The sequence below is a fragment of the Pogoniulus pusillus genome, chromosome 13 (assembly GCF_015220805.1).
Source record: "Pogoniulus pusillus isolate bPogPus1 chromosome 13, bPogPus1.pri, whole genome shotgun sequence".
NCBI classification, from domain to species: Eukaryota; Metazoa; Chordata; class Aves; order Piciformes; family Lybiidae; genus Pogoniulus; species Pogoniulus pusillus.
This window is the reverse complement of record NC_087276.1, coordinates 19,566,356-19,587,827: the sequence shown is the minus strand read 5'-3', so window position 1 is coordinate 19,587,827 and position 21,472 is coordinate 19,566,356. Positions and strand designations below refer to the sequence as shown.

The 21,472-nt window shown below is 57.3% G+C and overlaps 2 protein-coding genes across 2 annotated transcripts in view; both read right to left on the bottom strand.

Annotated features, from left to right (window-relative positions):
• Window positions 1-21,472, bottom strand: part of FAM234A (family with sequence similarity 234 member A) — a 274,257-nt gene that overhangs the window by 95,478 nt on the left and 157,307 nt on the right. The gene's annotated exons all lie outside the window — the stretch shown is intronic.
• Window positions 809-13,118, bottom strand: HS3ST2 (heparan sulfate-glucosamine 3-sulfotransferase 2). Its single transcript, XM_064153292.1, has 2 exons — window positions 12,322-13,118; window positions 809-2,112 (listed from the first exon to the last, which is right to left on the bottom strand). The coding sequence occupies exons 1-2, from the start codon at window positions 12,804-12,806 to the stop codon at window positions 1,494-1,496; spliced, it is 1,104 nt and encodes a 367-aa protein (XP_064009362.1). The 5' UTR covers window positions 12,807-13,118; the 3' UTR covers window positions 809-1,493.

The following is a 21,472-nucleotide window of genomic DNA, read 5'->3' as shown; positions in this document are numbered from 1 at the left end:
CCCCTTGCTGCTGGGTCCCCCCACGGCTCTGTGGCTGCTGCTGGACCAGAGTGGAAGGGATGCAGACAGAGCTTTATCAGATCTCCATTAATTACCTCCAATTTTTTCCTATTAGAGCTTGCTGGGCAGTAATCACTTCCAGTAAGGCCTCTTAAACTGGTTCGTGGTTGTGCTGTATCCCCTCCATGCATCACTTTGAAGCATCCTCCAGCCACATTCCAGAGGACAGACAGTGCCAGGCACTGCCCTCCACCCCGATCCTTCTGGCATAGGACTCCAGATACATCACCAAATCTCCTGGGATCTCCAGCCCGGGAGGACCCTCTGCCTCCTTTGCATTTTCCCATGAATCTGCCAGGGCTGCCAGTACCTGCATGCAGAGCCTGCCTGTGGTGCAGCTCCTCTACCCCGTCCAGCTGCCCCTGCTGGGCAGGAAAGTTGAAGGACATTGGTGACAGAAGCACAGGGTGCTGCCCAGCAAAGCATGTAGCACTTGACATTTCAGAGCAGTTCTGGCCTCCTGCAGAACAGCCCATTAGCTCCAACCATCAATTACTGCTGCCAGCCTCTGAAGCAGTGCCTGCTCCTGCACCTGGCAGAGTTGGCATTAACCCAGGGGTCCTCCTGCTGTCACCCCATGAAGGGCTGTGCCACAGGTCGCCCGCTTGCCATGCCAGCCTGACCCATAACTACCACCTTGCATGGCCCACAGGCACAGTGGGCCGGGTGTGGCCCTGGCAGGTGGGCACGGGCAGCAGTGCAGCATGGGGTGCCAGCTGCACCCTAAGAAAAGCCCATGCATACGGACCAGTGGTAGCCGTTTTTATTTACACCAAGGGGTGACATGCTGAGCAAGGACACCGGTGCCACTAGAGTACCCGTAACAGCAGGAGGCTGTGCTTTATTCACAGGACACATCAGCAGGACATTTCCATGGGGCCCTTTCCCCAGCAGACATCTCTCTGCCCTCACGGTTCCACACTGCCATCTGTGATGAAAGGCTAAGCGGAGAGGCTGCAGCTCTGCCCACCCCGGCACCACGGCAGGACGTGGCCCCAGGGGACAGCCCCACCCCTGTTGCCTGTAGCCCCAGAGCACCCATTTGGTTTGGGACACAGAGGAGGGATGTGACTTGTAGCAGCCTGTGCCTAGGCTGTGAGATGGGGCCATGGTGGAGGCCCCCAGTGACCACGTGGCAGTAAAAGCAAATGGGACCCCATGAAGCCAGGCATGGCATGGTCAGCCTGCCAGGACAGGCAGTGCCTTCTGGGCACTCATCCTACGGTGGCTGTGGCAGGACTCTGTGTCTTCCCCCATCTCAGCTCGTGCTGGAGCATCCCAGGCTCCCTAGAGCCCAGGAAGCCTCTTGCCTGCCTCTTCTCACAGATTTGGGGCGGGAGGAGCTGGCCAGGGGGTCCTGGCTCTGTCCCCCCAGGACCCTCCTGAGGGAAGGAAGCCTGCAGCTTCGCATCCTCACAGCGCTGCTCCCAGGCTCATTCCCACCTGAAGTCCTGCCCAACTGTTTCATAGAACTTGACGTTGTAAGGTCTGTAGAAGTCCCGCAGCTGCTCGATCACTTCGGGGTCTATCTGCACGTGAGTCCTGCCCTTGGACTTGCCCAGGCAGCGTGGCAAGCCGCTGCTCTCCGACTTCTTCAGGCAAGGGAAGCCTTTTGTCTTGTTGAAGTAAAAGTGCTTGTCCGTGATAACCCGTTTGATGCCCAGGAAGTCCTGGACTTTGCCCATCTCCCCAGCTGGGTCTGTGATCAGCTTCTCCCCGCTGACAAAGTGGATCTGGGAGAGGGGGAAGTACTGGAGCCAGGTCTCCAGGTGCACGGCGTACATCCCGATGCGGATGGCGTTCCAGGAGGTGTCCACCAGCCCCAGGCTGCGGTTGCGGAAGGTCAGCCCCTCGAAGGTGGGGATGTCTGGCTTCTTGGAGAGCGTCTGTGTGTAGTCTGAGATGGCCCTGGTCACCGGGTTCCTCACCACCACGATCAGCTTCGTGTCCCGTGACATGTTGAAGATGCGCCGCGGGGCCTCCTTGGTGACGAAGTAGCTGGGGGTCTTCTCCACTGTGATCTGGCTGTCGAGCGTTCGAGGCATCAGGCTCCTGCAAGTGAAGCAGGTGATGATGGTGAGGAGGAGTGGGCCAGGCACGGGGAAGGGCTGTCACAGCAGAACAAGGCAGGACAAAGCAGGGCAGGGCAGAGAGAGCTCCCTCCTGCAGCACTGCAGAGAGCCCCCCAGCCATGGCTACCACCTGTCCTGGCTGTTGGCATGGGCAACATCAGCCAGTAGCCAGCCTGTGCTCAGGCCGTGCTCAGCCCTCCAGCCCCCACCCCTACACCAGCTGCCATTTGTTAAAGAAATCAGAACGACTCCTCCCACAATGGCTGCAATTACCTGGCACATCTCCCTGATGGCATGAGGATGCACCTGGCTTGTGCTCATGAGGGCATCACCCACCCTGCCAGTGCTGGCTCAGACCCGGGGGATCTGAGCCACATCCTGCCTGCACCCAGCCGTTTCTGGGCTGCAAGGGCATGGACTCAGCACCAGACCAGGGGAAAATGGCACATCTCTGCAGCCCAGCTGAGCTCTAATTGAATCATCTGCTCTGACAGGGGAACATCCACAGCAAATAAAAAGTAATGGGATGGAAAGATTTGTAAATTGGTCTTGTACCAAACTATCACACCCACTGCAGCCAGGTTCACAGCGCTGTGAGTCTCCTGGCTGCAGCAGGCAGGGAGCAGGCAGAGAGTGGGCAGGGAGAGCTGGCATCTGGGACAAGGCCAACACTCAATAGGGACCAAGTGGCACCAGCACCCATGCTGGGGATGTCTGAAAAGGGCCCCAAGGAGTGATGGGGTTTTTTATGCAGAACCCCTGTGTCTAATACAACATGCCCACGTGTGCCTGGCACACAGCAGCCTGCTTTTGGGTAGCCTGGCCACAGAGACCCCAGGGAGCAGGAGAGGTGTCTCTGAGTCAGCCACTTCCTACTGCACCTTTCTGAGGGCTCAGTCAGCTCACACCTCCAGGGTCCCCTAAAACACCAACCACAGCCAGCGGCTTTGGGGCTTGCTCCATAGAGAGAAGGCCCAGGAAAGCCCTAATTAGGAGAGCCAGTAGCAGCTCACAACACTCTGTGTGATTAGAGGACTGTAGTGGAAGACCTGGGACATCATGGTGGGATGGCAGCATGTGCCAAGGGTGGTGAGTCCACGTGGATCCAGGGAACTCCTTTTGAAGGTGACATGGGAACAAGAAGAGACTGTGGTCCAGATGGGCAGCTGGAAGAGACCCATGGAGAGATGCCAGAGACGTGCCCAGAGGTGTACACCAAGGCTGGCCACCAGCAAGGGGACAGGGCTGCCTGCCGTGGGCACCCCATGCTGCCTCACATGCTCCTCAGCAGCTTAGTCATTTGAAAGAGAGCACACTAATTAGTTAGCATAAATTAACAGTCCTGTTTTACAGAGGTACCTGAGCACAGACGTGGCTTAATTGGCCTTTCCCACCGCTTGGCTCCAGACCCCATCAATCCCGGTTACGACTCCCGTTGTTTAACGACTGCCGGCAGCTCATTTAGCAGCAGGCACGGGGCTGTGCCTGCACATCACAAACACGCTCCACCATAAATCAGCCCCAGTCAGCTCTGCCAGAGAGTTGCTGTCACAAGGCACTCCTGGGCAATCACCAAACTGCTGCGGCACAGAAGCACAGAGTGCCATGTTGGCAGAGACCCCAAGGATCATCTGGTCCAACCCTCTAGGTGATGGTGGAGTTGAAATGAGCTGGCCCAGCACCCTGCCAAGCTGAGTCTTCAAACTGACCAACGTAGGAGACTCTGCTGCTTCCCTTGGGAGTTGATTCCAACGCCTGACTTCTCATGGGGAAAGATTTTCTTCTGGATTCCAATGGGAATCTCTCCAGCAGTAACTTGTCCCACTCACCCCCTGTCTTTCCCATGGGACTCCTTGTAAAAAGGAAGTCTCCATCCTCCAGGTAGCCTGGTTCACTAACGGCTCATCTTCAGCCTCGTTCGACCTGCGTTGTGTGAGCTGTGAGATCCACCTAAGCAAAACACAAACCCACGGGTTCCAAGCCCTTGTGTGAAGAACACAAAACCTCTGCATAGTAAATTACTGAAATGAGACAAGAGTTGGGTTTCTTTAAATGGACTCCCAGCGTTTGCTGCTCCCAGAGAACAGAGACTGCTGAGACAACAAAACACAACCCAACAGATAAATAAATCACCAGTGAAACCAGGCGAGGGGGGAGATGTCAGCCAGGCATCGGTCTCTGCGCTAACGGCGGCATCCCCGGGGCTGCGGGAAACGCATCGCAAACCTAATTACAGCTGACTTCCAAAGGATGGGTTCGGGCTCCTGCACTCCCAGAGTGATTTGCATACAAATAGCATGTCACAGCTTTGAGCCCGCGGCTTGGTGTGCAGGGCTGAAGGCTCTCGGTGGCTGGCTCGGGCAGGAGCTGCTCCTGCCCCACCAGGCACCCGATCCAGGTGCCTGTGGCTTTGCTGAAGATGCCCGGCCAGGCTCAGTACCAGCTCCTGGCACATGCTGAGTGAGTGGCTGCCAGGCAGTGCCAGAGCAAACACCAGCACGGTGCTGACGACGTACCAGAGGCATGGCTGGAGCACAGGGTGCGAAGAGGACACAACAAACCGGCTGTTCCTGGGAGAGCTGCTGGGTGCTGAGGGGTGGTTTTGATGGGATGGGGGTGGTGTGACTGGCCTCATGACCCTACTAGATAATGAGTCCCTTCATAGCAGCCAAGCTGAGGGTTCACCTCTGCTGCAGGAGGGGTGACTTTGGTGGCTGCTTCCCCATCAGTGTGGTCAGGCTGAAGCCTTACTGAGCCCTTTCCCAGCCGGCAGCACATAGAAACAACCTGCTCCATCTCCTGCCAAGGGAAATCCAGGATTCACAGAGAGGGAAAGATCAGAATTGCTGGTGCTGAGCGGATGCCAGAAATCACTAGGGATGGAATGAGGTAAAGGCCACGATGGACTTGCAGCTGCCCAGGAGAGAAGCACCACACAGGAGGGGCACAAACAGGCCCTTCAGTTTTTCCATTGAGGTGGGCACTAACACCCTCTTCCTACCTGCAGATTCAAGGGTTGTGCTTGCTTATGACACTGGACAGGGAACTCAGGTCAGGCACATTCAGTTGCTGCCATGTCCCCTGATGTGGCCAAGACAGCATCACCAGGTACCACAGCATCTGGGAGCTGGCACAGAATCATGGAATTACAGAGTGGTTTAGGTTCAAAGTGATCTCAAAGATCATCCAGTTCCACTCCCCTGCCATAGGCAGGGACACCTCCCACTAGAACAGGTCGCTCAAGGCCTCATCCAGCCTGGCCTTGAAAACCTCCAGGGAGGGAGCAGCCACAACCTCCCTGGGCAACCTGTGCCAGTGTCTCACCACCCTCACTGGAAAGAACTTCTTCCTAACATCTAGTTTGAATCTCTCCTCTGACAGTTTAAACCCATTACTCCTTGTCCTGTCATTACAAGACCTTGTCAATAGTCCCTCCCCAGCCCTCCTGTAGGCCCCCTTCAGATACTGGCATGTCCCTGGGCAGCCCCCATATCCCACGGCTGTGGGGCAGAAGTAGCAGAGCCTGGCCCTGGCTGTGCCAGTGCAAAGGCAGCACCTTGCCCTGAAGGAGTTAACTTCCCACAGCACCTCTCCTGCACCTGAATTATTAATCTGCCTTTGGGCACCCCGTGGCCCCGACACCACTCCCACACTAAAGAAGCATGGGCTGCCTGGCTGCGCGCCGCTTTGATGTCCAACCTGCACAAAACACCCTCCCAGGGAGGAGCTGGCACAGGAGTGCAGCAGCCGGTGGAGATCTCGCAGATCAGCGGGCGAGGGGAGAGTGCCCATCCCGCAATCCTAGCACAGCACCGCTCCCCCCAGCTTGCTGTGCCCCAGGTGAACATCTGCCTCCTGCAGCTCGCCGGATCTGGGCATCCCGGGCTCTCCTCAGAGGCTGGAGCCTGATGTGTGCCCAGTCCTGGGCTCTATCCACTCATGGGCATGAGCCCAACTGTTTGATTTGGCAGAACCTCCAAGTGCTGGCTCTACTGACGAGGGCTGCACTTCCTTCTTCAGCCGACAGCATAGGCTAGCAGCTTCATCAGGGACACATGCACTGAAAAGGTGGCCAGGAGCCAAAATCTTCCAGCAGAAGCCAGCACTCACTTGTTGCCCTCCTGGGGGTGCTCAGAGAGAGGTGAGGCAGTGGTGGGGATCCCTGCTGCATGTGGCACGGGGCAGGTGTAGAAGGGTGGGGTGTGAGCACATCTCCAGCTGCAGCTTGACACACTGGGAGATGAGACGAGAAACTATTTCAAGGGCGCAGACTGGCTTCAAGATGGTCCCATGGAATCACTCCACCTTGACTCAGTGGTAGGTCTCTTCTCCATGGCACTGTCTGCCCCTTGTGTTCTTGCCCAGAACTGTGCCAGAGTGCTGTTCGCTGTGGTGTCAAACAGGAGCAGGGCAAGGCACAGACAGACTCCCACTGGCAATGGTGAAGTGAGCCCAGCTGCTGCACAGCAGCCAGCACTGCAGCTAGACTTGGGCTCCTTATCCACTGTTGATGCCATGCTGTGCTATGCCATGCAGTGCCATGCCATGCCACACTGTTGTCTGTATGGTTGACAGCTACCACCATCTCTCAGCTGGTGGCCCAGTGCTGCTAGGCTCAGCAGGACTGTGGAGGGCAGCTCTGGATGAAAGCTCAAAGCAAAACTAGGTCAGGCAGGTGAGAATCGGAGGTGTGAGGAAGTTAAAAAGCTGTGCCCAGTGCAGTGACATTGCATGGCTGTGTAGGACACAGGGACACCTCTGCCAAGAGCCACATGGCTGGAACTTCACAGTGAGAGATCCCTGCAAGGGGTTCATGGGGAAACAAAAATCCTTCAGTCTGGGCTGCCCTGTGCCACGTCCCCTCCACTGAGGCTGTCAGCATGACAAAAACTGGGCCAAGAGTGAGCTAGCCCTGGGAGCAGGGTCCCTGCAATGCTGAGCGAGATCATGGTCGAGGCAGCGGCTGTCTGTCTCCACATCCCCACTGCCACCACCCTGCACTCAGGCACCCTTGGATTTAATGATGGAACGGCTGCCTTTAATAAATGTTTATGTTCAAAGAAGCTACACCAGAGCCTGCAGCCAGCTAATGAGGGACATTTCAATGCACAAAAGCAGTGGAACACAGTAATTAACTTTGTTGCTGATTCATTTTTAATCATTTAAATACTCCAGAGATTCGCTGTGTCCTTTAAGTCAACAAAACTTTCTCCAAAGGGCACAGTGACAATGCCCTTCATGCACACCAGCCAACGTGCAACTCCCACTGTCCCAAATAACCATCCTGGACCAACCAAGGGGTCTGGCAAAGCCCAAGGCTGCCAGGTTGGGGCAGAGAGCATTCACATGTGCACCCACCCAGCCTGGTGTGAGCTGGGTAAGGCCCTGTGGCTCATGGATAAAGGTAAGATCTCCCCATCTCTGATTTCCAGCAACTCTTTCCATAGGTGAAACTTTAAAACTAATGTTAGTCTTAAAACCCACCCAATAAGCCCAAGCTGCTGCACTGATTCCTTCGTTAAAGGCTGGTGTCAGAGGTATGCTGCCCAGTTGGTGACCTTCCAGTTTCCAGGGATGTGCAAAGAGATGGGAAAATGTCCAGGTAACAAGAACAGACCAACAGGTCCCACAGACCCCATGTCACATGCCACTGCTGAGAAAGAGGGACAGCAGCTATGCCTGATGTACCTGATGCCAGGGACATACCTGGGACACAGTCATCATGCAGAGAATCCAGGGCTACAGACAGCCAAAAGGGTTGAGTGCTGACAACCACCTGCCTGGCTGATTCCTGGTCTCGGTCACTGCCTGCCCCAGGAGCCTGCTCTGTTCCCTGCTCCCAGCTCCACAGCAGTGGGTCACACACACCCATCAGTCCCAGCCACCCATGCAGAATACAGCCCTCCAAATACCACCTCGATGGACACACAGGGATCCTTCACCTGGCAGCTCATGAAGCCTCATGCCCATGGCCATGTCAGGTTAGGAGCTGGATTTGGTGCTACCAAAACAAAGGTGGGGACAAATTGCAGCACTTAGAAATGAGGTCATGGAAAAGAGAGCAAGAACACAGAACACCACCACCAGTTTGGTACCCTGCAGGGGTTACCTGTTTCTCCCAGAGCCTGGGCAAATGTCTTCACAGCCCCTGCCAGCAAAAAGCAGGCCAGGGCAGGCAAAGGCAAGGCAGTGACCACGAGATATGCTGCTGCAGGGCAGCTCCTCACACACGTCTCTGCCAGAGGTTTTGTGCCTGTTCCTCAGAGCCAGGACACACTCTGAAGTCAAGGAAATTTCAAAGCATCCTGGAAGCTTTGCTGTCTTCCTCTCTTCTTACTAATTAACTTTAGCAAAATGCTCTGTCAGTCAAGCCCACAAAACAGGCTGCATCGCAGGGCAAAGCCTAATGGGCTCCCATTTGTGTGAGAGCCAACCTGGCCATTAGCAGGCAGCAATTAGCAAGGAGGAGCGCGGGGCCGGCTCTGCATGCTCCCAACATTCTCTCCTGCAGGCACCGGGGCGCGGCAGGGACGGCGCAGGGGTGCTCCTCCGCTGTGGGCTCCGCACTGGGCAGCCACAGTGCCCGTTATGCTCAGGCCAGCAGTGCCAGGGGCACCCCAAAACCAAAGGCAGAGCAGGACAGAGCTCCAGCAGCAAAAGTATGCCCTGAGACCTGTCACACTGGTAGGCAATGAATCCAGAGCTTGGCACAAGTGCCACTCCATGGGACTCAGGCAGGTGGATCCATGCAGGAAGCATCCAAGGCTCTCCCTGGCATCAACACTTGGATCCTGAAAGCAAGAATGCAGTGGAGCTGCTGGAATGGAGCTGGACTCAGCTGGCAGCCAGAGCTGCTGGGCAAAGCCCCTCTGTGAAAACAAAGCTGGAGGATCTGACAGGGTTACTCGGGAATCCCAGGAAGGAAAACTGCACCCCAGAGGCAGCAGAGTCACTGCTCAGAGTTAACTGCACACCAAACGACGACGTCTTCTGTGTTCTGGAAATAGTGAAGGTTATTGGCACACACTACCTGCAGCAGAACAAGGCTCTGTATCGAGCATCGAGTCCGGGATTGGTAATGGATCGATTCTCCCCAGCAGCTGCCTCTTTGGTTTCAGATGTCTTAAAACAGATCTTGCTAAAAATACCTTTCCTGTAGTGTGTCTGTAGCTAACAAGGTGGATTAGAAAGGCTGATGGGAACTGGGAGTGGGCGTCTGGGGTCTGAAGCCAGCAAGCAGGCAGCTCCTGGGTGATGGTCGGGCAGAGGGGTCCCAGGGCATAGAAAGATGAGGCTGGCCCAAGTGATGGCAGGAGGCATCATGAAGACAGCAGCTGTGAGCAAGATTGACATTTGGAGCTGGCAAGGACAGGTGGATCACGAGATGTCCCCTCCTGCTGGTTCTGCCATCTCCAAGTCAGACCAACTCCAGAGCAGGGAAAACACAGAGAAACAGGAGCAGACGTCTTTGGAGCACCAGAGGAGCTTGGCTCTCACACTGTTCTCAGCTATATCCAAGACCAATTCAGCTCACACCAGGCACAAGGATGGAGACGGATTTGGAGCCAAAGTCTCTTCTCCCAACAGGGGATTCCTTTGTCTTCATCTTTCCAAGGAGCCTGTGCTCCAGATTCCAAACAGAGACCTCACCATACCATAGTGCTCTCTGAGCATGGGAACATCACCTCTGCCCAGCTGGCCTCTGGGGACAGTCCCTGGTCATGCCAAGAGCAGGATCCCCTACCTGAGGTCTGTTCCTTTGCAGCCAGTGGAGAGAGCTTTGCCCTTGCCCAGGACATGGCCATCAGCTGCATCCTGCTCTCCTGCTCTCCAGCCTCTTGGCAGAGGCACAGCAGCTCAGCATGCTGCAGGTCAGACCTGCTCCACATTTAATTGCTCCACTTGCAAGGAAGAAAATCAATTCCACGTTTGATACATTAGCAGCCTCTGTGCTTAAGTTTTGGCACATTTGTGAGGTTGGGGAAGAAAAAAAATAAGTAATAAAACCAAGGAAGTGTCATTTAATTGTTTTAGCTGAAGTGACTTGTGGAGGCCCCGCTGCTCCAGTGCTCTCTCCATCGATCCAGATGCAGAGCCAGGCCCCGGGCAGCACACTGCTCACCCAGCCACGCTCCACCGCTGCCCCCACCTCGCTCTGCAGCTGCCCATCTCCTCTGCCACTCACTGCCACAGGCTGTGTCTCTTCACACAGAGGATCCCAGGCTGGATCACAGCTCAGTGTGGGAGGTCTGAGCTCGGTGCTCATTGACACAGCCCCTTGGTGTCAAAGTCTGTGCAGGAGGCACACAGCTCCTGCTTCTTGGAGCAGCACCATGCTGGGTGCCCACAGATTCCCTTATGTGGCTGAAGCAGGGGCTATTCCAAGGCACAGTCCCTTCCCTTCATTCAAACAGGTGCTGGCAAGAGCTGCCCTGGCTGAGCAATGTGATCCTGGCCCTCCTTGCAGAAGCAGTGCCACAATATTTGGTCTGCATAGCTCCCATCCCTGGAGACCCCTGCACCCAGCCATACACATGTGGAACACCTGGACTGCTCACAGGGTCAATGAAAGTATGGGGAGATCCCACCTCAGGACTGAGGGGCCACTGCCCAGCCAGGCACTGAGCACACACAGCTCCCCTCTGAGCAAGGGGCTCAGCTAGAACCCACACACTGCTCCATCACCCGTCCTACTGCTCTGAAGGCCTTTTATCAATGGGTGACAGTGTCTGATGCTGGGTGGAAGGCATGACAAAGACCTGCTGAGGACCAGGAGCAGGTAAAGGACACTGCTGCAGCCACTCTTCAAAGGTCAGGGGAATCTGAGCATGCTACAGGACAGTCTTAGGACAGGGAAACAGCTCCACTTGTGCTTGTCCTGTATTGGCCATCTCTTGCCACTGGTCCTACTGCAAGAGCACCTCAGCATTCCTGGCCACAGGGTCCACTGTGACTCCAGCACAAGGCAGAGCAGCAGAGCTGCCCGCAGCTGCAGACAGCCCACCCTTACAGTGCCCAAGCTTCAACGGCTGGGACATCCACCCTGTGCCCAGACTGTCCAGAGCACCTCTGACCCGGGCACAGCCAAAAAACAGAATCCTCACACAACAGCCACGACTTGCCCACCAAGGCCCTCAGCAGAGCTGGCAGTTGGCACCAGATTAGCCTGACAGCTGAGGAGCACTGACCTGCTTTCTAACAGGGGACACCTCTGCGGGGAAACAGCTGCTGAGACAGAGGGGCAAGGTGGGCTGCCTCCCACCAGTCACCACAGTGCTGCAACACGCTGACCATGTCCTTTCCCTCTGTGAGCTTAAGGGCACCAGTGCGAGGCTGAGCCCTCCTCTGCCTCCTAAGACTGATCCCCAGCAGAAGAACCATGGCCCTGCTTGAGAGCAGCCCAGAGCTCCTGCAATGCTGGAGACTGGCAAAAGAAGCAGCCATGGGCACACCTGCTCAGGTGCCGTGGTGAGCCAGGTGTGAATTCCCTGCAGCAACGAGTGTGGGGCCAGGGCATGGGGGTGGCCTCATGGATGCTGTGACAGCTCCCACACAGAGCTTGCTGCCTCTCCTGAGCTCCTTGCAACAGCCCCCACTGAAATGAAATCCCCCCAGTCTCTTGCTAACCGCACACCCCCGGCACTCTGTGCTTGTGAGAGATCTCGGGCAGACCCACACTTTATGAACTCAGAGACACAGTGATGGGGGACAGGAATTGAGCCTCCCAGAGCCAAAGACAAACCCAGTGCAGGAGAGTGCAGAGGGTCTGTAGGGCAGGGAGCTGTGTTCCTTGTGGGTCGACATCCTCAGATGGGACGGGGAAACCTGCTCCCACCCAGTTCTGAAGCCCGTTCCCGGTGGCGCTGGAGCTCCCGTAGCCACTTTCCCTGGGGTGGGGGAGTCTCGGGAAGCGGCTGGGGCACGGCTGCCCTGGACTGGGCACCGCAGCGGGAGGAAAAGCACAGGCGGCTGACAGACTCCACCGGCAGCACCGGATCCCCCGCTGGCGCCCCGCTAGCGCGCCGAGGGACGCCTCTGCCACCGAGAACACCGGGGCAGAGGGCGAAAGGGGAGCAGTCGGGGCCGGGCCGAAAGGGGTCACACTCCTGCCAGCCGAGCGAGGCGCGGAGTGCCCGTTCGGGGGATGACTGGACGGAAGTTACCCGGTCGGGGCGGAGAGTGCCCTCACCTGTACCATTCGAGCCCGCGGTCGTAGTTCCTGTCGAAGAAGTGGGGCTCGGTGCCCAGGGCGCGCACGTCGGGGTGCACCCGGATGAACTCCAGCACGGCGCGGGTCCCGCCCTTCTTGACGCCCACCACGATGGCCTGCGGCAGCCGCTTGGTGCCGGGGCGCGCCGGGCCCGGAGGGCTGCCGATCGGCGGCCGCGGGTGGTCCCGCGGGCGGCGTGCGGGCGCGGCGCTGGGCGGGGGCTCGGCGGGTCCGGTGCGGCCGCACGGCCGCGGCTTCTGCAGAAGTTTCTTGGCGGCGGCGGCGCGGGCGGGCGGGCAGCGGGCACGGGGGGCGGCGGGGCCGCCGCAGCAGCAGAGGAGGCTGTAGCAGAGGTAGGAGCAGGACAGCGACAGCGTGAAAAGCACCAGGACCCTCCGTGCCAGCCGCCGGGACGGAGCCGGAGCCGCAGCCGGGGCTCGCCCGCTCGGCGCCCTATGCGCCATGGCTCCATGGGGCCCCGCCGCTGGGCACGGCGCGGCCCGGTCCGGCCCGCCGCTGCCCCCGGGGCCCCGCTGCTCCCGCGCCCCGCTCCGGCATGTCCCGCAGCTACGCGGCTGCGCGCCCGGGCCTCCCCCGGGGGCTGCTCCCGCCGCCCCGGCCCCTGGGCGCCTGCGGTCCGGGTACCGCCGCTCCCATCCCCGGCGGGCGCGGCTCGGGGCTCGGCGCTCGGTCAACAGCGGCTCCCGTTTCGCCTCCGCTGGAAGTGCCGGGGCAGAGGCGGCTGCGCTGCTATTTAAGGGGCTGCCTGACGTCAGCTCCTCCTGGAGCCCCCGCGATCGCTCCGCGGCTGCAGCCTCCCTCGGGCCGGGCCGAGCCGGGCCACCGACACCCGCCGCACACAGCCCTCCCGCCCGAAACGGGGACGGGGCCCAACGCGGTTCTGCCCTGTCCGGGCGCAGCCCCTGTGTGAGCGCTGCTCGGCCCGCCCCAGCTGCTGATGGGTTCCCCCCTCGCCGGGCGGAAGGTGCCAGTTGTCCTGTCCGTCCCTGAAGACACCTCGGAACCCGCAGCGAGACCTCAGTTGCCCAGAGCAGCGGTGCGAGGCCGGGGACAGCCGCACTTGTCCCCGCAGCCCGGACGGGAGCTCTGCCGCCCGCAGCAGGAGCGGAGTCGGGCGCGCACAGGCTGGGGAACGGGGCAGACGGGTCTCGGGGCTGTGGAAGGTACAGCTGGCAGCAGACCGGGTACCCGCTGACAACGTGCCCAGCCCGTCTCCGGGGATGCTTCGTCCTGGTGCCGGAGCCGCGCTGCCTGCAGCACCTTCCCCCGAAGGAGGGGGGGACTCAGCCGTGCCGCCCCGTACGGCTGCCCCCATTTCTGCCCTCGACAAGGGTAGGGAGAGCAGCCACCGGCCGCCGTGGCACCGCGAGTAACTCAGAGGAAAGACTTGGTAGTGATGCAAGAATGCAGTTTCTGTGCCCGACTGGGAATGCACAACCTGGCTGCTCTGCTTCGTCTTGCCATGCAAGCAGAAGAACCAGAAGGCTGGTGCAGGGTGTGGGTGCAGGTAGTTGCTCCGTCCCTAACCCTCTGGCTCGGCATGGCTCCCTTTCCTCCACATCCCGACAGCCCCAGCTACTGCTTGGCTGCTCGTGTGGAGCCGGTGGCTGCATGAGCAGCGCTGGAGCATCATCAGGCTCCGTCCATGCTTCCTCAGCAGAGCTCCCTCAGCTGCAGAAAACTTGTTTTGTTACTCGGGGAGCAGGATGGTAATGGAGAGAGACAGGCAAGAAGTGCCAGCCCGACACGAACGAGGAGCTGCAAGCACCCTGCTGGCCATACCTGAGTGGGATTGAGGTTTCCTACCATGCAATACCCAGGAGCTCAGTGCAGATGTAAAAATGGAACAAACAGCAGAAAAGCAGCACTGCCTGCAGCCTCCTCAGCCTGTGCTGGTATGGGAGCAGTGGGACTCGGCCTCCTGAGGAGGTTAAAAATAGTTTAAGGCGGGAAAGGTATCCTGGTACAGAAGAGGAACTGGAGAACAGGTCTTTGTGGGACCAACCTCATCCTCCTGGTGTGCTAAAGGGGCCCCCACAGAGGTTTTCCTTTGGGACATTTGGTACATTGTTTGTTGCTCTGAGCAACAGCAGCCAAGAGGGCCGAGGGCATCAGCACTTCTGTGGGAGTCAGGGTAAGGGGACAGAGCCAGGCATCCAGTGCCAGCAGAGAGGAGTCAGTAGCACAGGGCTCTGCCTGGCTGGTGTAAACTCACCCACGCTTGGCACTTCCACTGGGCTGTGTGCCCAAGCAGGGAGATGGCACTGACAGAGCCCACAGGCTCAGGGACGCTGACCTGCACAGCAATGACAGCAGGGCAGGAGTCAGGGGGTACCAAGGGGGCCAGGCATTGGCAAGCTCCCCTTTGAGGTGTCCATCACTCGGTTCCACTCCATGACAAAGTGTTAAATCTGCAGAAAAGTTGCTTCTTCCAATTTTAGCTGCTGTATTGCTTCCATGTGGCGCTTCGGCCTCGGCAGCAAACACATTGCTTAAGCATGAACATTAGAGGCGTTGGGATAAATAAAGCTGTGTGGATGCCCAGACGCCTCCAGGTTTCTCTGCTTGCAAGGGAGGAATGTTTTGTAAAGCTGACAATTTTGCTTCCAGCTTCTGCAGCCTTGCAGGGCATGTCTTTCCCATGACATGTTTGCTGTTTACACCCCACTCCACAGAGACAACAGCTTTCTGCTGTTTTCAGCGTGCTCCTGGCGCTGCCTCCCATGCTAACAGAAACCCTAGGATCAGCTCCCCAGCGGTGTTAGCCAGGCACAGGCTACTGCCAGAGCTACCCTAATATCATGGGAAGAAGGAGCTTCCAGACCACTGCAGGAGATTCCCCTCTCATCAGCCCCATGGCACAGGGGCTGGGAGAACACCTGCAAGCTCTGCAGAAGGTTCTGCCTTCCCTTCTCCCCTCACCCACCCCTGCCCTGGTACTGTGTTTGCTGCCAGCTTCATATCTTCCTCTGTCTTTTCTCTACCTGTCAGCCCCTTCCAGAATCTCACCAGAACCCCTCCCCTCCTCCTCCTCTTGGATTTCTGGCTCTTTCCTCAAGGTGTTCTTTCCTCCTCCATCACTCCCAAACTCTAATCTCCCTGCTGGTGTGGGGCTTAGCACAGTAGATTGTGACCCCACTGTTCTGCCCAGCATTGACCCTGAAGGTCTATCACAGAGTCCTGCCCCTCTCAGGCCAGTTGCAGCCTCCTGATGCTGGTTTGCTCCAGGACAGTTTCTCTGAGCTCCTTTAGGAAGCCTCTTGGGCAGCTCCCTGCCCACCCTGCTCAGCTCCTGGGACCATGAGGGCCGTGGCCAGACAGAATTAATGGCACAAACACTGTGGAAAAGATTTGGAGCTTGTCTCTGTCCTTCAGCTCTTTTGCCTTGCTTCCCCCCAGGGCACTGATGCCATCCCTAGGCCATGAACTGATTGTGAGCAGGAGCTGCTGCCAAGAGTTTCCCAGCTTGGTGGGTTCCCTGGGAAGAACCCAGTCTGAGGGCTCATCCCAAGTAGAAGGAGCTGACGGGCAGGCAGAAAGAGAAAAGTACCAGAACTAGTGGGATCAGGAGGTTACAGAAACACACAAAGTCTGCATCAGGAGCATGAAGCCTTCAGGAAAAGATGAAGCAATAAAATGCATCCTGGAAATGGAAAATCATAGAATCATAGACCTGATGACTTCAGGTTGTAGGTGGAAGAAATCAGGGTTGGAATTTATTTCCATGTCCAAAAAGAAAAGCTTCAGGGTAAAAGTGTCATTCTTAATCCAGACTTCTGTGTCTAATACGAGTGTCACTAACAGCCTTTTGATTCTGGACTGACAAACTGCCACCTCTCTTTGTCCTGGGGAGTGAAGGCTGAGCAGTACCTGCACCTGAGCAGGGTATCCTCAGTGCCCAGGGCAACCAGGCTGCTCCAGTCTCACATCCTGGGCAATGTCCTTGAATCCCTGCACAAAGCCTCCACCACAGGCTCTGCCACTTAAGTGTCTCCCCATTCTCCCCATCCTGGCAGGAAACCTAGGGCTGGAAAAAGGACATTTTAGTATTCAGCAGCTGAGAAGTGGAAGAGCAAGGAACAGAGCCAAGCCAGATCTGTGGGCAGCAGTGAGGGGCCTGGAGGGTCAGGGTGCTCAGATACCTGCTGCACATTCCCCAGGATCACTGTGGGAGCATGTGAGGAGACACATGCCAGCAGGACCTGTCCATTCCCAAACACTGGGAGCACACTGGAACTGTGTCCTATCTCCCACTCCAGCTCAAGGAGTTGCCAGCACTCATGTGGTTCTCCCTCCCTCCTTCCTCATCGGTGCAGCCCTCATACCATCCCAGCCCTGGTTAGAACCTCAGGCTTGGTAGTGCAGAAGCTGGAGGGTGATGTTCCATCCCATCAGCTGATGGCACTTCAGCTGCTCTGGCCTCAGCCTGCTTCCAAAGGCTGATCTGGGTTCCTGCAGCCCCTCAGCTCATCACCACCCAACCTCACTCTGTCTGGCAGGACTCCCAGTTCTGAATTGTGGGGTCTCCTCCAAGGAGCAGAGCCCAAAGTGCCTGTCAGACATCAGAATGGAAGTGGAGACTTTCTGAGCTACCTTGCATCAAGTCAGAAACTCCTGTTAAGCCTCATTAATCAGTTGTAAATGCACTGCACTCTGAATAAGGCCAGAAACAGTAAATTTAATTTTGACTCTGACTCAAGCTACTTTTGGTCCTAATTCTGAGCCTCTTGCCCAGCTGGAGCAGCCAGCCCTGGCCATGCTGAACAAACTCATTTGATTCTGAAATGCATTTTTAAGCAGGATGGAGCGGTGCTTAAAAGCTAAATGGCTTCCCCCGGCTGTAATCACTGCTGGTGGAGTCCTGGAATGAAAGGGATAAAGCCTGGGGGCGGGGGAAGGCTTTAATCTTGCTGAGTAGATTACAGAGATTACTGCAATTTAATCCTTACATATCTGTCACTGACGCTGCAAAGACCATAACTGAAGGTGGGCAGGGGCACGCCAGGGCCCTCGGGGCTCCCACCCCTCATAGCAGGTTGCCACACTCCACACCAGCGACCGCGGCTGCTCCCACTGAGGTGTGGTTCAGTGGGTCCCCAGCACCGCAGCCAGCAGATGAGGATGCTGGGTCAGGCTCAGCCTCCATCCCCAGGCACCACTACCTGGGCAGAGGAGCAGCTGCTCTGGGACTGGGAAGTGAATCTTGCCCACAGGGCTGGGCACCTCCCAGCTGTGCTAGAGATGAAGGCTTGAGGCTGAGCTCCTGCCATGAGGGGAGGAGGGCCCCAGGCAGAGTGAAGATCACCCACAGGCTCCTCATGTCTGGACTCTACCAGCAGCTGGATTCTCCCTTACTCCACCTCACGTGTCCTTCCTGGACACATTCCTGGGCAAGCTGCTGTGGGTGCCCCTGCTTTAGCAGGAGGCTTGGACTGGACGATCTCCAGAGGTCCCTTCCAACTCCCACCATGCTGGGATTTTGGGATTCCTACCCTTGCAGGAGCCAGCAGTAGCGCCCTGGTGCAAGAGAGCTCTGGGTGGCTGTGCAGGCTCTGCCAGCCCCTCCTGCTTGGAGCCGCCGTTGCCCAGCAGGGTACAGAGCGATGCCTCGGCAGAGCTCATCTGCACGCTGCAGCAGAGAGGGACCCTGCACCATCCTCCGCTCCTCATCGCTCCAGCACCACACATGGAGCTCTCCCAGGCTCTCTCGGCAGCTCTGCCTGGGTTCAATCTCATTATCATTCCTTGGAGATGAGAGGGGCAGGAGCGAGATCTTCAATAACTAGAAATATCTCTGGCTCACAGACCGTCACAATTATATTTAACTGCAAGCCAGGAATCTGTTCTCAAACACAAGCTGTGAGCTTTTTCTCTCAAACTTCTTTGTGGTATCACCTCAAGCTCAGCCCAGCTCCTCCAGAGCTCCCTAACCCCACCCTCGCCTGGCATAAACTTTGGGCTGCCCCATCCACAACAAAAGGAGAAAGCTTCCCCATCCACACTCACCTCAGTATTGCTGTTGTCCTCTGGTCCATTCCTGGGTGGAGGAAGGCTTGGCTCTTCTTTCTTACTGCACTGGAGGGATCTCCCCACAGGCCAGCAGCTGGCACTGCCTGTGCCCTCTTCCCTGCAGAGCCACCAGCATCAACCTCCCTCTGGGAACAGCCTGAACCAGCTACTGGTGACATTGCAGCATCCTCTGACCGCACAGGAGGTGGCAGATGAGGTGATGATGGCAGAGGGAAGGCAGAAGAGTGCCTCCTGCTCTCAGGCCTGCCCAGCCCAGTATCCTCCTGCAGCTCTACTAAGCAGTGTGGCCAAAACCTCCCTCCAGCCCACCCTCCCCTGCCACGCTACCAATTCCCATCAGGGCCCATGTGAGCTCAGGGCAGTAAATGCACCCAAAGGTGCATTAGCCAATATGGGATGTCAGGGGCACAGGCTGCCCTGTACCTCCCTGCAATGGGCACCCATAATGTGGGAGTGGGCAGCAACTGCCTTGGCTGGGGCAACACTCAGGGTGCTGCAGCTTCACTGTGATGCCAAGAGATCTCTTCTACCAGTGGGATGCATGTTGGGGTGGCTTCTCTCCAGCTGCACCACAGCCTCGAGCCCCAGTTGGTGCCAGTGCCACAAGGCTGCCCAGGCTGCCAGGGCCCATCATGGCAGGGCACAGCAGTACCACACGTGCAGGGCGCGGGAAGAGCTCACGGCTGGCACTCTGCCCGCAGGCACAGTTCCCGAGGAGCAGGCATCCTCCAGATCAGAAGCACTCTCCAGCAGGAGCACTTTGAAACACCCTGCCTGCTATTTTTAATGGGATTGAAAAGAGAACAAAACCGTTTAAGAACTTGAGGAATCAAAGCAAGTGTCCCCACGTCACACCCAGCGCTCGCAGCCGGATCCTGATTAATGGCGAGGAAGAGAGGGAAAACAATATTTAATCACACCCTGTTTATACTGCAGCCAAAAATCAAAGCACTGCGTTCCTCTTTCATGAGAAAAACGAGGTGGGCATTTCCCCTCTGGTGATTAAGTTTCCCACTAGGAGCACATCAATTTCTGTGATTTGGCACGGGGTCCTCGATCACACCACAAACGAGGCTTCCTCGGCAGCAGAGCAGCGCAGACAGCGAGCCAGATCCATACCCGAGACACCGATGTGCATCCATCACTTTGTCTGGATGATCTCAGTGTGCTCCTCCTTGGGGAGCTGCAGACCAAGCAGCTGCAGCCAAACCACCACTAACGATTGGCATGGCAGCAGCAGCCCTCATCGAGGACATCACTGTGTGCCAGCCACCATCCCCAGGTGCGCAGCCCCGTATGGGCACTGCTGCCCGTGTGTGCATGGCCAAGGCCTAGATGGAGCAAGGCACAAAGGCTTTGGTGGGCTGAACCCACCCCCATGGTGCCAGCAGTGATGCCATGACACTGTTGTTGGATGGACCTGCAGCAGGTTCTGTGTCACTGCAGCCACATAGGCCCCCCTATGCCGTAGAGTGGGCAGAGCAGGGTCTTGGTGTGGGAGATGACACAGCCCTGGAGCCCATGGGACTTGGTGTGGAGAGCTCAATCAAGTCCCTAGCCCAGAAAATTGGGTCAGGCATCATGTCACCCCTGTGACCCCCTCTCCCTCCCCTGCATCCCTCCTGCCCACATTGATTTGTTCTGGATTCCTTGATTAATTAATCTCGGAGAAATGCAAGGTCTGTTAATTACCCCTGATTAATTAGGGTGAACTTTTAATTGTATCCCTGAGCTGAGATGTGCTGTTCAATAGGCTTCGTAATTAGTGACCCAGCAGTCTCTGGTAAACCAATTAGCCCAGTGTAACAAGTGAGAGGAGCCCAGAGAGCAGGATGCTCTCGTGGTGATCTGGCATGGAGCTGGCTGTGCCATGGGTCAGCAGAGCTGGCAGTGGTGCCTGCCAGCTTCACATGGGGCCCCGTGAGCTTGTGCCATCTGCGTAGAGCTGTCCCAATGCTGTGTGCCGCATCCATGGGCATGGTAGTCGTGGCAGTGGCCCAAGGCACAAAGAAGTTGAGAGACTACAGTGAAGGGTGGCCACAGCCACACCCCCTGGCCAAGGCTGCCTTCCCCAGGCCCTCTCCAGGAGGTTTCCTGTCCCTGGGGTATTGTGATGGCACCTGGCTGAGGTACAACTCAGCCTCTACCCAGAGACAAGGAGAGGCCTCACTGATCTAGTTTCAAGTCCTTCTCCACAGTGGGCTGGCATTCCTTGAGCCCACAGCTGCTCCAGAACTGTCTTTCTGGGCGGGCTGGCAGAGCTGGCCAATGGCCACACTGGATGCCCAGGTCCCCATGAGTGTCCTTAGCACTGTGCCAGCAGTTTCTGTCTAACAACATGGGTATGTCACTTTGGGATACCCCAGTGGTGCCCAGAGGGAGGGAACACAGTGCCTGGCAGAGGGACAGCACACATGGTCAGCTCTCTGCTGACCTCCTTCTGTTCTTCCATCCTCCCATTCCTCAGCCAAGGCCCTGGCAGGCAGAAGGAAACTTTCTTCCCTTGGAGATGTTCTCCTCATCTGCTGCAGCTTAATATCCAGGTCAGGAAGCAGATGGAGAGCAGCCTGGGTGTCCTGGCTAACAGGGACAGGCAGAGTTGTTTGTCAGTACTGTTTACCTGGGTAATTAACAGTGCCAATGAGACAGCCACCCCCTGCTCCCACCTCCTGCTGCAGCTCAGGGGTTCGGCACCATGGGGAGGGATGGCATAGACACCCCTGGCTGTGCACTGTCCTAGGGCAGATCTCAGAAGGATACTGACATATCACAGTCTGATGCCAGGGCTGGAGGAGGGTCCAGTGCCAGTGAGACCCTTGACTCAAATGCCCACCAATCTGGGGCATGCATCTCTGATATGCCTGAGGATGCGATCCAGCTCGTGCCAAGCATGACCCACAGGTATGGGGCTGCACTTCCACCTGCCTTCCAGCTCTGCCTATTTGGTATAGCCACTGCCAGCTGTCAGGCCTGTCAGTAGGCACTGCTGGCACAGCACACACACCCTGGGGGAGTCTCAGCTGCCGGTGGAGTACAGGTCCCATCCTCTGGCCTGCTGACCAATGGTCCATTTCCCACT